At 49.5% G+C, this 15,511-nt stretch overlaps 1 protein-coding gene across 1 annotated transcript; it reads left to right on the forward strand.

Annotated features, from left to right (window-relative positions):
* The first annotated feature begins 8,315 nt into the window (after window positions 1–8,315).
* Window positions 8,316–11,642, forward strand: IGSF23 (immunoglobulin superfamily member 23). Its single transcript, XM_005596691.1, has 4 exons — window positions 8,316–8,336; window positions 9,109–9,286; window positions 10,188–10,247; window positions 11,527–11,642. Exons 1-4 carry the CDS (start codon window positions 8,316–8,318, stop codon window positions 11,640–11,642), a joined length of 375 nt encoding a protein of 124 aa, XP_005596748.1.
* The last annotated feature ends 3,869 nt before the right edge of the window (window positions 11,643–15,511 follow it).

A 15,511-nucleotide genomic window follows, 5' to 3' on the forward strand; every position in this document is an offset into this window, starting at 1 on the left:
CTGATACCAAAACCAGACAAGGACAACACAAAAAGAAAATTACAGGCCAATATCACTGATGAACATCGATGCAAAAATCCTCAACAAAATACTAGCAAATCGAATACAACAATACATTAAAAAGATCATACACCATGATCAAGTGGGTTTCATTCTGGGGACACAGGGATGGTTCAACATCCACAAATCTATCAACGTGATACACCACATTAACAAAATGAAGAATAAAAATCACATGATCATCTCAACAGATGCAGAGAAAGCATTTGACAAGATACAGCATCCATTAATGACAAAAACTCTCAACAGAATGGGTGTAGAAGGAAAACACCTCAACATAATCAAGGCCATATATGACAAACTCACAGCTAATGTCATTCTCAATGGAGAAAAACTGAAAGTTATCCCTCTAAGAACAGGAACCAGACAAGGATGCCCACTGTCACCACTCTTATTTAAAATAGTATTGGAAGTCCTAGCCAGAGCAATCAGGCAAGAAAAAGAAATAAAAGGGATCCACATTGGAAGGTAAGAAGTGAAACTGTCGCTATTTGCAGATGATATGATTTTATATATAGAAAACCCTAAAGAACCCACCAAAAAGCTTTGAGAAATAATAAATGTATACAATAAAGTCACAGGATACAAAATCAACAGAGAGAAATCAGTTGCATTTCCATACAGTAACAATGAAGTAGCAGAGAGAGAAATTACGAATACAATCCCATTTACAATTGCAACAAAAAGAATAAAATATTTAGGAATAAACTTAACCAAGAGGTGAAAGATCTGTACACTGGAAACTACAAAATATTGCTGAAAGAAATGGAAGACACAAAGAAATGGAAAGCTATTCCGTGCTCCTGGACTGGAAGAATTAAATAGTTAAAACATCCATAATTCCTAAAGCAGTCCACAGATTCAATGCAATCCCTATCAAAGTTCCAATGACATTTTTCACAGAAATAGAACAAGGAATTCTAAAATTTCTATAGAACAACAAAAGACCCTGAATAGCTGAAGGAATCCTGAGAAAAAAGAACAAAGTGCAGGGATCAGACTCCCAGATTTCAAAATATACTACAAAGCCATAGTAATTAAAACAGCATGGTACTGGCACAAAAACAGACACACATATCAATGGAACAGAATCAAGAGCCCAGAAATATACCCACACATCTACGCACAGCTAATTTTTGACAAGGGAGCCAAGGACATACAATGGAGAAAGGAAATTCTCCTCAATAAATGGTGCTGGGAAAACTGGACAGCCACATGCAAAAGGATGCAAGTAGACCATTATCTTACAGCATACACAAAAGTTAACTCTAAATGGATCAAAGACAGAATGTGAAGACCTGAAACCATGAAACTTCCAGAATAAAACATAGGTAGTACACTCCTTGATATTGGTCTTAGCAGCATATTTTCAAGTCCCATGACTGACCAGGCAAGGGAAACAATAGAAAAAATAAACAAATGGGACTACATCAAACTAAAAAGCTTCTGCACAGCAAAGGAAACCATCAACAAAACGAAAAGACAACCTAACAATTGGGGGAAGATATTTGCAAACCATATATCTGATAAGAGATTAATACCTAAAATATAGAAAGAACTCATACATCTCAACAACAAAACAACTAACAACCCAATAAAAAAATGGGCAGAAGATCTGAACAGAGATTTCTCCAAAGAAGATATACAGATGGCCAACAGGCATATGAAAAGATGCTCAACATCATTAGCTATCAGGGAAATGCAAATCAAAACTATAATGAGATATCACCTCACTCCGGTCAGAATGGCTATAATTAACAAGACAGGAAACAACAAATGTTGGAGAGGATGTGGAGAGATGGGAACCCTCGTACACTGCTGGTGGGAGTGCAAACCGGTGCAGCCACTGTGGAAAGCTGTGGAGTATCCCCAGAAAATTAAGAATAGAGCTGCCATATGATTCAGCTATTTCACTGCTGTGTATTTATCCAAAGAACTTGATAATGCAAAGGCATAAAGATACCTGCACCCCTATGTTCGTCGCAGTATTATTCACAATAGCCAAGACCAAGAAGCACCCTAGGTGCCCATCAAGGGACGAATGGATAAAGAAGATGTGGTATTTATACACAATGGAATGCTGCTCAGCCATGAGAAAGAATGAAATTTGGCCATTTGTGACAACATGGATGGACCTTGAGGGTATTTTGCTGAGTGAAATAAGTCAGAGGGAGAAAGTCAAATACCATATGATCTCACTCATAAGTAGAAGATAAAAACAACGACAAACAAACACATAGCAATGGAGTTTGGATTGGTGGTTACCAGAGGGGAGGGGGGAGGGAGGAGGGAAAAAGGGGTGACTAGGCACACGTGTGTGGTGATGCATAGTAATTAGCCTTTGCGTGGTGAACATGATGTAATCTACACAGATTTCCAAATATAATGATGTACACCTTAAATTTCTATAACGTTATAAAACAATGTTACCACAATTTAAAAAAACAAGAAAAAAAAACTACAAAAAGGAAAGCCCAAATGACTTTAAAAGGTTGTTGCATGTAATGCTTAAGACCACAGACTCCAGAGCTCGGTGCCTGGGTCTGCCTAGCCATTCACGAGCTGTGTGGCCTCAGATAAGTCACTTACCCTCTCTGTGCCTCGTTTTCCTCCTCTGGAATAGGAGAATAGCGGCATCTGCTTCACACAGCTGTTGAGGGATAAATGAGCTAATATACGCAAAGTGTTTAGAGCAGTCCCCACTCAGAGTCGAGGTCTCTGTAAATGCCAGCAATCGTCACGACTATTTCTTCCAAGTGGGACTCACGTTGGTTTGTTTTTAATGAAACTCTAGACTTTATTCAAATTTCACCAATTTTTCCACTAATTTCCTTCTGTTCCAGGATCCCTTCCAGGATGCCACGTTGCATTTAGTTGTCATGTGTCCTGAGTCTCCTTGGTGACAATTTCTCAGTGAGAAACTTGTGTTTCATGGCTGGGACAATTTTGAGGAATACTGGTCAGGTATTTTGTAGAACGTTTCTCCATTTGGGTTTTGTCCTAGTTTTTCTCATCTTTAGACTGGGCTTCTGGGTTTTGAGGGAAAAAATACCACAGAGATGAGGTGCCTGCTTGTCACATGATCTCAGGGGCTACATACTACCCACAGGACGTCACTAGCGATGTTAAACTTCCTCAGTTGGTTAAGTTTTCTGAGCCAAATGAAAGAGAAGTGACTCCTTAGATGTCACATGGGCCATTGGCTTGCCTTCTTCCTCCTTAAGCAGTCTGTCCCTTCCCCAGTGTCCCTGCACTCAATGAAGGTTGTTAGGATTTCCGCGTCCGTGACTTACATCTGTCTTGGAGTATAAGCAAGGGTTAATTTCATCTTCATCCTACCTCGGTCGGACTGTGAAGGCGAGCTGTGGACACACTTGCTCCTGTTCCTGTCCTCCCTCTCATTTTTAAAATAATTTAAAAATTGTTTAATTGTGGTTAAAAAAACTCATGACATAAAATTGACCATTTTAACCATTTTTTAAGCTACAATCTAGTTGTGTTTGGTATCTTCACACTGTTTTGCAACAGACTGGGGCTCATGTCCTTTTGGTGACAGAAACAAAAGTTTTTGCAGTTACGTGGACAGAAAGTTCTTCTTCTGCTGCTGCTGCTTCTTCTTCTTTTGCTGCAGAAGATTGGCCCTGAGCTAACAACTGTGCCAATCTTCCTCTATTTTGTATGTGGGTCACTGCCACAGCATGGTGGCCAACCAATGGTGTAGGCCCGCACCCAGGAACTGAACCCAGGCCATCGAAGTGGAGCATGCTGAACTTAACCACTAGGCCACCAGGGCTGACCCTGGATATGTTTCATTTTCCTCATTGTATTTTTATTTTCATCCGTATTGATATAATTAGCATGTTGGTATACAATTTCGTGGATGTTATTATTTAAAAACCGAGTTGAGCTTATCTTAGATGAGTCGTTTTAAGGAAAAATATTAAGTAAATAAAAGTGTAGGTGGAGTATGCATACGGATGGAATTATGACGTAGTACAAGAAAGTCTGAGGTTTGGGGACATACCAACCTGCTACATCCTCCTCCTCCCCCAGGACTCCGTTTAACCATCTCTTCCCCATGGGGCTTCTTTCCCCTCTGTCCTCAGACTAGGCTAGCTTGCAAGTCATAGGCTCTGAACGTTTTTCACTGTTCCTTTCCATCAAAGTTCTCTGAGAGGCAAGTAACTGAATCCCAAATCAAACTGGTTTGGGAAAAACAAAATACAGGCTCACCTAACACAGAATCTGAAGGACTAGAGCCCACTTCAGGCACAGCTGAATCTAGGTGTGTGAATGATGTCATCAGAAATCTCTGTCCATCGACTAGCTATACTTTCCTATGTGTTGGCATCATTCATAGGCAGCCTGTTGGCTCATGGTAGAAACAGGGCCCCCAGCAGCTTCACACTCAGATCCTCTCAGTTTAGCAAGCCCAACGGAAAGGAGACGCTTTATTCCCTAGGGCCTGCTTTGGGTCACGTGCCAGCTCTGGAGCAATCACCGGGACGTAAGGTTGAAATGCTCGGATTGGCCAGGCTTGGGTCACATGTTCAGCCCTCACCCAATCACTGTGGTTGGAGGATGAAGTGCTCTGATTGGCCAGCCCTGGGCCCCTCCCACTGCCCCGGGAGCAGGAGGAGGCCGGTTTCTCAAAGGGGACCCCAGATGCTGGTACCCAAAGGAAAGAGAGGGAATGATGCTGGACGAGCGGACACCACAGGGTCCCCGTCCACACGATGGTCGTCAATCGAGTCGCAAATATTGCTTATCACCCATCAGTGGTCCCTGGGCCTGGCGAGTCGCCCTAGCAGCGGCCTTCAGAAAAATCATAAAAGAGGCTGTATGGCTAACGCTAATAAAGTCACAAAGAGTCACTCGATAAGGACTATTTTTAGAAACTCATGGGTGACACTTTGCCCCAGGGTGGAACCTGGACCTCCCTGGGAGGGAAAAGCGTGAGCTTCCGAGTCAGACAGATCTGAGTTCAAATCCCAACGCTTCCATTATACTCATTCACTTATTCATTCATTCACTAAAAAGACATTTATTGAGTCCCTGTGACGTGCCAGGCACAGTTCTAATCACTGGTACACAGTCCTACCCTCCTGGATCTGACATTCTAGTTAGGGAGGTGGGCGTGGGGGAGGGGAGGCCGATAATAAACAAGTGGACAAAGAAATAAATAATTTCAGATAGTAGGAAATATTGGAAAGAAAACAAAACCGTGTGACATGCTAGCAAGGAGCGGGGGCCTGACATGCAGCAGGCATTAGGGAAGGCCTTTTAGAGGAGGTGATATGTCACTTGAGACGGGAATAATGAGATGCAGTCAGCCATGAGACGACTTGTGTAAGGTTCTAAGAAGAGGGAGCAGCAAGTGCAAAGGCCCTGAGGTGGCTCCCTCCAAGAACTGACAAAAGCCACTGTGAATAGCTGGGTGAATCCAAAATTCAGAAGATAGCGTGAGCAAGGCCCTAAGAAAGGGCTTCTGAGCATGCACCCAGGACACCCTGGATCTCTGTAAAAATAATTAGCATTATTCTAACAGCTACCGCCATTCATGGAGCGCCTCCTATATGCAAGGCCCTGTGCTGGGCACTTCCTGTCCAGAGGCCTCTCTGACTCTGCAGGAGGCGCTGTTATTAACATGCCCCTTTTACAGAGGAGAAAAACTCAGGCTCTGAGCTGGTAGTCAGGGAGTCTGGAGGAAAGTGAGGAAGCCAGCACGAGGCCCCGCCACCTCCTGCCCAATAACCTTCGGCCATTCCTTGCCCCCAACGTGGGGTGACAGAGGCCAGACAATTCTGCTCCCCACCATCTTCTTCATTCTTCCGGTGTGGGGCGCCGGGAGAGGGGCAGAGAGGGAAGAGAGCAAAACCCCGAGCCCCTTCTCCAGGAACCCAGCTCCCGCCGGCTCCCCACCCACCACTACCACCAACCCGTGGGAGAGAACAGGGCAGGTCTGGGGGTGACTTCCCGGCCCGCCACCGCTGGGGGCGGGGCCAGGCTGGGGGTGGGGTGGGGCCAGGCCTGGGCGGGGCCAGGCCTGGGGGCGTGGCCAGGGCGGGGTGGGCGTGGCCAGGGCGGGGTGGGCGGGGCCAAGCCTACGTGCTTGTCAGTGCTGGTCTGGAAGACCCCCCCTCCTCACAGAGCGAGCTCCCATGCGCATCCCCTGGACGCACCTTGGCGTGAGGACCCGCTCCGGCCACAGCCCTGCCTGGCATAGGCTGCTCCTACCAGGTGCATGAGAGCCAGGGGCTTCACCCACCGGTTGGGGACAAGGAGAGGACACAGCCGGGGAGAGTCTGTATCTAGGGCCCCCCACTCAGAGCCCCGACTCTGGTCAGTATGGAGCCCGTGCAGCACAGGCACCCGACGCCCGGGAGCTCTTGGCATCTCGAAGACGCTCTGCTCTTGACCCTGTTACAGAGAAGGAAGGGGAGGCGCAGAGGAAGGCGGGGTTACCTGCCCGAGATCGTAGGGACCACAAGGGCAGAATCAGAATTCAGGACCCCAGCGGAGCTTCCACCAGAGCACCCTGTCTCACCCCAGCTATGCACACCTAATAAAAATATAAACAATAATAATAATGAATAATAACAACAATCCTAATTTTTTTTAGAAAAGGTCATTGTTACTTCCGCAAGCCAGTCTGTTCTAAGTGCTTTCACGTAGCAACATTTCCTCCTTACCCTATGAGACAAGGGCTATAAGATCCCCATTTCTCAGAGGGGGAAACTGAGGCACAGAGCGGTTATGTGCCCTCTGCAGGCCACACAGCTTGGAAGTGGCAGAATGAGAATTTGAACCCAGATGGTCTGGCTACTGAGACCACACACATCCGCTTCTCTGAGAGTAAATGAATTGCCTCCTTTTCCAGGTCTTAAAAAATCCAGTTCTCTGTGATTTCAAAACCCCCAGCTCCACCCAGTTTCAAGCTTTGCCTCAACGCCAGCTCAAGCCTGGGTCAGAGTGCAGTGAGGCCATGTTGGGGCACGTGGGCCTCATCCCTATTTCTCTCTTTGGATCCTTTCTCCCCGCCCAGAGCTGTGGTCCACAGGAAGGCAAGGAAGCCGGCAGGACAATATCTCCTTGGCCCCTATAGTTGTAAGGTGGGGACAAGGCCTTCCGTGTGGCTGAGGCCCAGTTGCTGCATCTTTCTGGGTGGGGTGATTCTTTGGGGACCCCTGTCACTGGAGAGTGTATTCCCGAAGCTTCCATGAAGTGAGCCCACTGAAGACTCGCCCGCCATCTCCCGGCCCCTCCAGCCTCTTTGCACCCAGAAAGCCCTCTCCCAGGAGCCTCTTCGCCAGGACGGCCTCCACTGGCTCCCTTCAGAGGCATCCCCCACTGGCTCATGGGAAACACGTGCACATCTTTGCCGTCCCACCAGACCCTGGAGGTGTACGGACCTCTTCCCTCCATCCCTCACCTGGGGACTTACCGGTCTAATTCCCATGGACTCCCTTGGAGCCTCCCTCACTTGGCCTGTGGAGGAGGAAAGCTCGGTCCTCCCCCCCCCCCCCCAGGGCACTCACGGTTCATTCTCGACTGGAGGGCCCATTCTTCTTCTGAAGTCCTACCTCCACCCGTCCGCCGGGCTGTCTCTCAGCCTGGAACTTGTGCAGCCTCTGAAACCAGAGCCCCCAGTGTGCAAAGTCCTGCTCCATCGCCTCCCAGCTGCGTGTCCTTGAAAAGTCACCCCCCCGCCCCCATCTCTGTGCCTCGGTGTCCTTGTCCGCAAAGCAGGGTCACAGGAGAACCAACACATAGGGTGGTTGTGAGGATGAGGTGAGGAAATCCGGTAGCTTTTTCGAGCTTTTTCCGTCATGACCCACAGTGAGAAACGCATTCCACGTCATGAGCCAGCGTGTCACACACGCGCCACGAGGAACCGAGGGACGGATGTCATGAGAGAGCAGTTGTTGCTCTGAGGGAGGCGTTCTGATGTTTTCTATCACATTTCATTTCGTGTGTAAATGCTGATTACAACCTTCTAAATGGTTTCGCCAGGCGCGGGTCTCACACAGTCTAAAAGCTTTGAGTTAACGTGTGTTCAGCATGGTCCTCGGCTCGTAGGAAGAGGCCAATCCAGGTGGCTGTTACGTTGACTCTTGTTTCTACACCTGGTCCAGTCTTGCTCCTCCTGAAGCTTAGCTCAGGCACCGCCTCCTCCAGGAAGCCTTCCGTGACCTCTCTGGTTGGGCTAAAGTTCTTTTCGCTTATATTGCACCGAAATCGGAAATCCGCTTGGCATGGAGGTTCCCGGCCCCGATGTCAGTTTTTGCAAGTTCAACTTCCCACCGTGTCTGCCTCTGACCACGAGGCCTGGCCCTGAGAAACCCCAGGCCTCAGAGTCTTTCACCCGAAAGAAACCTGGAAAGAGAAGCGTGGTGGGGGTGTGTCTGCCCCGTCTCGGTAAAGAGCGATTCCCGAAGCCGGTGACTCGGCCCCAAGCTTTCGAGGCCCCCTGATGCCTCCCTTTCTCTCCCTGCCACGTCCAATCCATCAGCAAATCCTGCGGGCTCTGCTTTCAGAATAATCCAGAATCCAACCGCTCCTTCCAGCTCCTCAGCCTCACCCTGGTCCAGCCGAGGGCGGGGGCGCTGGGGGCTTTATATACAGGCCCAGGTCAGTCGTTGTGGGAGGCTGTGCTCGAGTGTCCCCACCCTCCGGCGCTCTGGCCTGCACCTCCAAGGGCAGAGGAGCCAGTGAAGGCCCTTGGACAACAGATGCTGGCAGCTGGACGTGGTGAGGATAGGGGCTGGGGTGGGCGCACCCACCGTGTCTACACCCGGTGTCTGAGCAGCACCGGGCCCAGACCAGGCGTGCCACACACATCTGTTGGTGAGTGAATGAATGAAGGAGTGAACGAATGAATGCCTCTGTGGTGGAGGGAAGTGCTCAGCCTCTCTGAGTGGTCTCCATCCATGTGGCCTTGCTCCCTGCTCGCACAGCCAGCTCTCACTGGATGCTGCTGCTGACACTCCTGGGGACAATCCAGCGCCTCGTCCAGAGTGGCCTCAACCACTCGGGGTCCTGTCATAGGTGGTTTCCATCAACCCCAGCCCTGCGCTGCACTGGACCCTCAACGGGGAGCCCCGTGGGACCGGGGACAAGCTGATCATCTGGGAGTTGTCCTGGGAGCACCTGGACCCCTGGGTGTGCATGACCAGGAACAGCCAGGGACAGTATTTCTCTCAGCCTGTGACCACCTCGCTGCCATGTGAGCCCCGCGGCCCCCCACCCCAGACCCCTGCACCCTTGCCGGTCAGAGGACGGCTTTCCTGGTTCCTTGGAGCCACCTTCTACGAGCAGTGCCCTCTAAGACCTTTCAGAGCCAAGACGCCATCCCGTTCTTCCATCCACCTGCAGAGTGGGGATTCTAACCCATTTTACACCTGAGAGGCTGCAGCTCAAAGAGATGAACTCGAAAGCTCAGCCCAGCATCTGGAGCCAGCTGCCTGGGCCCCGGCTCCAACCATGTGCTGACTGTGTGACCTCGGCTAGCATCTCTGCCTCTCTGAGTCTCAGCACATGCCTGCAAAAAAGTGCAGGTGATGATATAACCAGCAGTTCTGAGCGTGGGCTTTGGAATTTGAATTCTGGCTCCACCACTTCCTGGCTGTGTGACTTTGGCCCAGTGCCTTGACTTCTCTGTGCCTCAGTTTCCTCCTTTATAAAATTAGGAAAATAATAGTGCCCACCCCAAAGTGTAATTGTGAGCATTCAATGAGATATAAGCAGATGGGCAGCTCACAATAGCAGCACTTCTGAACCCAAGCGAGTGCTGGACAAACATAAGCCAGCATCATTGCTGCGATTGGCATTATCCATATTATTATTAATTTTGTGACGATTACTGCTATCAGCTACAAACATAGGTTCCTTATCTGCCACACAAGAGGGGCCAAATAAAAACTGGGACTCCAGGCTTATGGCAAGTAAAGGGTTTTTATTTTGGGTGACATCAGCCAGGAGACGAGAGTGAGCCCTCCGATTCATTTCGTCTCGTCTCCCCGAAAGATGGGAGGCGAGGGGTATTAAAGGTTGCAAGGAATGTGGCTGCCTGTAGCGGGGGATGGGGAGCGAGTCCGCGGCCTGGCTGGTCTGGCGCTTTCCCACAGGCCTGCGTTTTCAGCCTCAGGAGGCTGCTTATGGAGAGGAGATGATAAGGGAATTTGCTGGTGGGCGACCCTGGCTGTCTGTCCCCATGGCGCATAGTGGATTCTGGAGCCCGGGCGACAATAACAAGAACAGCCAGCTTTGGGGATAAAAAGAGGAGCCAGCTGAAGCTGTGTTCAATTTCTGCCCCGTGCCTTCCTGGCTGGGTGGCTTAGGACAAGGGACTCACCCTCTCTGAGCCTCGGTTTCCTCCTCTGTGTAGCGGGGGTGATGGCGTCCCCCTCTGCAGGACCGTTGTAAGGAACTGAGATGGTACGTGTGTGAGGCCGGCAGATGCTTTAAGTAGCAGCGATGGCCGTGAATGTGATTTGTCACGTTTTTATTCTCGGAGGACCGGTGGCTTGGAGTGGGCTAGAGGGACGCGGAGGAGCTGGCTGGTGGGAAGGGGGAGGTGTTTGGGGAGCAGGGCATGCATGTGCAAAGGTCCAGAGCACAGAGAGGGCAGGGTGAGGGGGAAACTGGTTCACTGGGTCCCAGAGAGCTGCCTCCTCTCAGTGCGAGGGAAAAAAAACTAAATCTTGTAGCACCTGGTGACTCTGATGTGTTCACTGAGAGTGACAATACTTCCAAGACCCCCTTTACTCATTTGTCAATTATTCTGGAAATGTTTATTGATCATCCTCTAGGTGACCGACCCGTGCTGGGCGGTGCTGGGGACACTCTGGTGACGGGGGCAGCCCTGGCCCTGCCCTCATGGGACTCCCAGTGCAGTAGGGGACAGACCTGTCCCCAAACAGTAATGACCAGAGTGGGCAGGGATGGGACGGGGGGGCCCAGAGGGCAGTGGGACCCAAGGGGGTGCCTGACCCAGCAAGGGAGTCAGGAAGGGCTTCCTGGAGGAGGGGACATCTGAGCTGGTACCAGGATACATAGAATTATCCAGGCCAAGGGGAGAAAATGGCCTAAGTGGGATTCCAGGGGCACAGACAAAAGCCAGAAAGCAGGAGAGAGAGAGAGAGGTGAGCGATGGGGCTGACCAGGTGACAGGGCCTTGAAGGCCAAGATGAGTGACGCTTCCTCGCCAGGTCCTGGGGAGCCACGGCAAGGCTCTGAGCAGGGGGAGGAACAGGGTCAAGTTTGAGCTTTAGAAAGACCTGGTTCCTGTGTGGTGGGGAGATGGGTGGGGGAGACTGAGGCAGGAGTAGAGCGAGGGGGCTGGGGCGGAGACCCCGAGGAGGGGGGGAGGGGATGCATGGAACAGACGTTCAGGAGGTGGAATGGCGGGAGTAGGGGTGTGGAAGCAGGATGGCTCGGCTCATCTCGTCCCGCCTTGTTCTCCAGAAGTCACCGTGGGTCCCACAGGCACTGAGCCCGTTGAGCCAGCCCCCATCCTCCCCTTGTCAGGAGGATTGGCCATTGGCCTCCTCCTGGCCGGACCTGTGGAGGTCGTGGGCTGACCAGAGGTGTGGGCTTCACCATCGTCTGGAGCCAGAGGTACATCCTGTCCCTCAGCCCCGTCCACTGACCGACGTCCCCTCGGCCCCCACGGGACACAGAGCTCACTCGGCAGCAAGACAGCAGCCAGACCAACAGCCTCATCCCAAGGAGCCTCAGGCTCATTCCAGAAGGATGACATCGGCCCCTGATGTACCTGTCCAATTCATCGGTTCCCAAAATGACCCTAGGGGAGCAATGAGACAGAGGAGTGTCTGGAGCCGGTCTGCGTGAATTCAAATCCCGGCTCTGTTACTCACCCACCAGGAGGCCCTGGGCAAGTCCCTTCCTCTCTCTGTGCCTCGGTTTGCCCATCTGCAGAATGGGGGTGATCACATTGGCCCCTGGCCCACAGGGCTGTCCTGAGGATTAAATGGACTAATAGTCCTAAAGTGGTGTCTGGGACGTGGTGAGCGCCATATGCATTCCTCCTACACAGATCGGTTGAGCACTGGGGCTACTGGGGGACAAAGACGGAAAGTGCCTGTCCTCAGGAACTTGGATCCTAGTCAGAGATACTGGCGATCCACGGGATGGCCGGGTACAGTAGACATAGTACATTGGGTCATGATGAGTGCCAAGCAGAGGAGTAAGGCCAGGAAGGGGGACAGGGAGTGTGGGAATGGGGTGCAATTTAACCAAGTCACCCAAGGCCTCCCTGAGAAAGAGACATCTGAACAGAGGAAAGGAGGGAGGGAGCCAGTGGCCATCTGGCCGAAGGGCATACCTGGCCAAGGGAACAGCCCATGCAAAGGCCCTGAGGTGGGACTTGCCTGGTGTGTTCAAGAAACAGCAAAGAGGCCAGTGTGGCTGGCTGGAGTGGTGTGAAGACTGGGGAGAGAAGTAAGAAATGAGCTGAGAGAGGGAACAGGGCTGGCGGGAGGGGGAGCGGTGGGGAGAACAGACGGTATAAGGTCTTGTGGGCAGTGGAAGGACTTGGCTTTTGTTCTGAGTGAGATGGGAGCCATGGAGGGTTTAGAGCTGAGGGGGGGGGGGGCGGGATCTGACTTACATTTTCTTCCTAAATGTTACCTATTATTCTAACACTATAATACCTTACTATGCATTGAGTGCCTGTTATGCACCTGCTAAATATTATTCTATTTAATCTCCATAAGAGTCGGTGGGGTGGGGGGAGTAGGCAAGGACGAAGATCTCGTTTTTGTCTAAAAGGAAACTAGGGGCCGGCCCAGTGGCGTACTGGTTAAGTTTGCACGCTCCACTTTGGCGGCCTGGGGTTCGCCAGTTCAGATCCCAGGCATGGACCTAGTGCTGCTCGTCATGATGCCAGCCCTGAGATCAGCTTTCCCACGTTAAACCCAGCATCTATGGGGTTAAAACCAAAACACTCATTCCCTGCTTAATCCCTGGATTCCTGGCTCCAGAATCCACCATCCTCCATGGAGACAGACACCGTCAAGGACAAGCACCTGGATTCATTATCTCCTCCCCGCAAAGAGATACAGGCTGGTGGGAAAGCTGCGACCAGCAAGGCCATATACTCCCCCTCCCCTACTAAAAGCCCAAATAAAAACCCTTCCTTTTAGCTTTTCAAGGAGTTTGGGATTTGAGCGTTAGCTGCCGTCTCTCCTTACTCAGTGCTGTGCAATAATAAAATCCTACTTCCACTACACCTGGTGTCAGAGATTGGCTTGCTGCACAACGGGTGAGCGAACTCACTTCAGGTTTGCTATCAATTTGGTGACCCAGATGGGACAATGTCCTAAGTGGATGTCTCGCCTGTGGCACACTGGCCTCCAGCTAAAGGCCTCTCTTGGAAGCTGTCCTGCAGCTGCCTGAGCCCCTGGTCTCAGGGACAGCCCCAGGCAACTGGCTGCTGACCAGACGTCGTTGGCCCACGGCGCTTTTGCTATGGTGGTGGAAGAAACTAGGTTCGGGATCCGAGAAGACGTCTCTTGTAAGTCGCCGGCAGTTTTTGTTTTTGTCTTTGTGTTGACTTTTCCAACAGGACTGGCTGGAAATAATGGGTACCTGGCAGCCCTCTGGGCTCCGTTTGTTTGGAAGTTGCCGCCACGCCCTAGCCAAATTTTGGTAAGTCCCCCGGGTGTGCACAACCGAGGTCCCTTGTCCTTGCTCATTTGGGAAGATCTGGATGGTGGATCCTCATTTGTTGGGCGCCCCCGAGTGTAGGACACGGACTAAGCTGCGACTGGAAGCACTTTGGTTTTTGGTTTTTTGTTTTGGCTTCCATTTGTGGCCGAGGGTTTTGGGGACAGCACATTCGTTTGGTATTTGTTGTTTGTCTTTCCTTTTAAAAGTGTTAACATGGGAGGTGCCTCATCTATTCCACCTAAGAGCCCCTTGGGAAAAACTCTGGCTGACTGGTCGACCTATAGTTATAAGCCAATGTCTAAAGAGGGATGATTTTCTTTTCTAACACCACACGGCCACAATATTCTTTAGACTCCAGAGAGAAAATGGCCAAACAATGGATCTTTAAGTGGGGAAACTTTTCAGAGAGCTCTCATCATCAACAGCTGTTTTATGGGTACCTATGAAAAGATCAAATTAAAAGGAAACTATAATGACTAGTCTTGAGAACCTAATCAAACTTGAGGTCTCAGCTTCTTCCTCTGGTCTTACAGACGCTAATGAAAACGTTAACACAGAGAAATCAGAACGGGAAGAGCCAGAGGACCCATCCCAAGAGGATGGAAATCTTTAGCTAGTTATTTAAAAAAATGGGATAAACGGAACAGACATAAATAAAACTAAACCAAAGGTTTTAATAAAACACTGCTTAAGGTCAGACGGGCTAAAGGGACCCCTCTGTTGGCCCCCCAACATTAAAGGACAAACCTGTCCTATTCACCCCAGTTTGAAAAATTTTAAAAGTTCAGGAGGCAGAAATCAGAGTGAGAAACCTGACCAGCAACTGTTTGGGGCAACAGTTAGGCTACTAAGGTTGATAAGACTATAAAAATTAAAGTGTTTAAACTAATATTAGATGAAGAGGTTGTGCCAACTTTGCCTGGATTTTTTAGGGGGAATAAATGTTATGTCTAACTGGGAATGCTTTCCCTACATAATATTGTCATCCCAAAGCTTGTGAATGGAATTCTAATATAAGTTATAATTAGGGGTATAAGAGTTGAAAAATTAAGATAAAAATTTGTAGAAATTGGTATATTTAAATGGGCTTTATGTAAAATGATTGCATCTCTTTTGTCTGATTGTATTGTAAATTACGTTACGGGGATAAACATTATGTCTCACTGGGGAACATTTTTCCTGCCTGGTATTGTAAGAACATAGAAATCTACCTTTCAGGCTATGTTAATTAAACATGCTAAAGGAGAGCCCACTTTAAAATGGCCAAAATGGGCCAATTTCAGTTTACCCAAACTGATGTATGCAATTGGAAAAGCCAGCTACGACGGGAAGCCTGTTTTCATCTTTTGAGGCTTCTAAATAAAATCAGAAATACTTTACTGCCTCTTTAAGAGAAAATAATTAAAGAAAGAAACATGCCAGCAGCCAAACCCAAATCTGGGGCTTTTCTCTTCTCTCTTGCTGACCTTCCCAGCAAGCTGAGCTTCGCTTCAACTCCCCCGAAATTCCTGATCTAAAATTGAACAAGTAAAAAGAAATCAACTTTTGAGATAATGTGGAATTGTAATGGTCATTCTGAAAACCTGTTTCAGAAAAGAGAGAATTCAAAAACTCTCATAATGGAATGCAGTCTTGGATTAACAAGTCAAAACTTCTAAAAGACCAAGTTATTTAACATGATATAAAATGATCTTTGATGAATAAGCCTGTTGAAGTTTGCTGGTTTGATTTAAAATAGACACGTTCTCAGATTTACCCG

Source organism: Equus caballus, chromosome 10 (genome assembly GCF_041296265.1).
Source record: "Equus caballus isolate H_3958 breed thoroughbred chromosome 10, TB-T2T, whole genome shotgun sequence".
Taxonomy (NCBI): Eukaryota; Metazoa; Chordata; class Mammalia; order Perissodactyla; family Equidae; genus Equus; species Equus caballus.

Bases quoted from the DNA above. Each gene is read 5' to 3' on its own strand.
- IGSF23 (XM_005596691.1), top strand. From the start codon at position 8,316: ATGGAGGTTCCCGGCCCCGAT. The intron at 8,337-9,108 runs GTCAGTTTTTGC...GTCCTGTCATAG, and splicing joins TGGAGGTTCCCGGCCCCGAT to GTGGTTTCCATCAACCCCAG. The intron at 9,287-10,187 runs GTGAGCCCCGCG...GCTTTCCCACAG, and splicing joins TGTGACCACCTCGCTGCCAT to GCCTGCGTTTTCAGCCTCAG.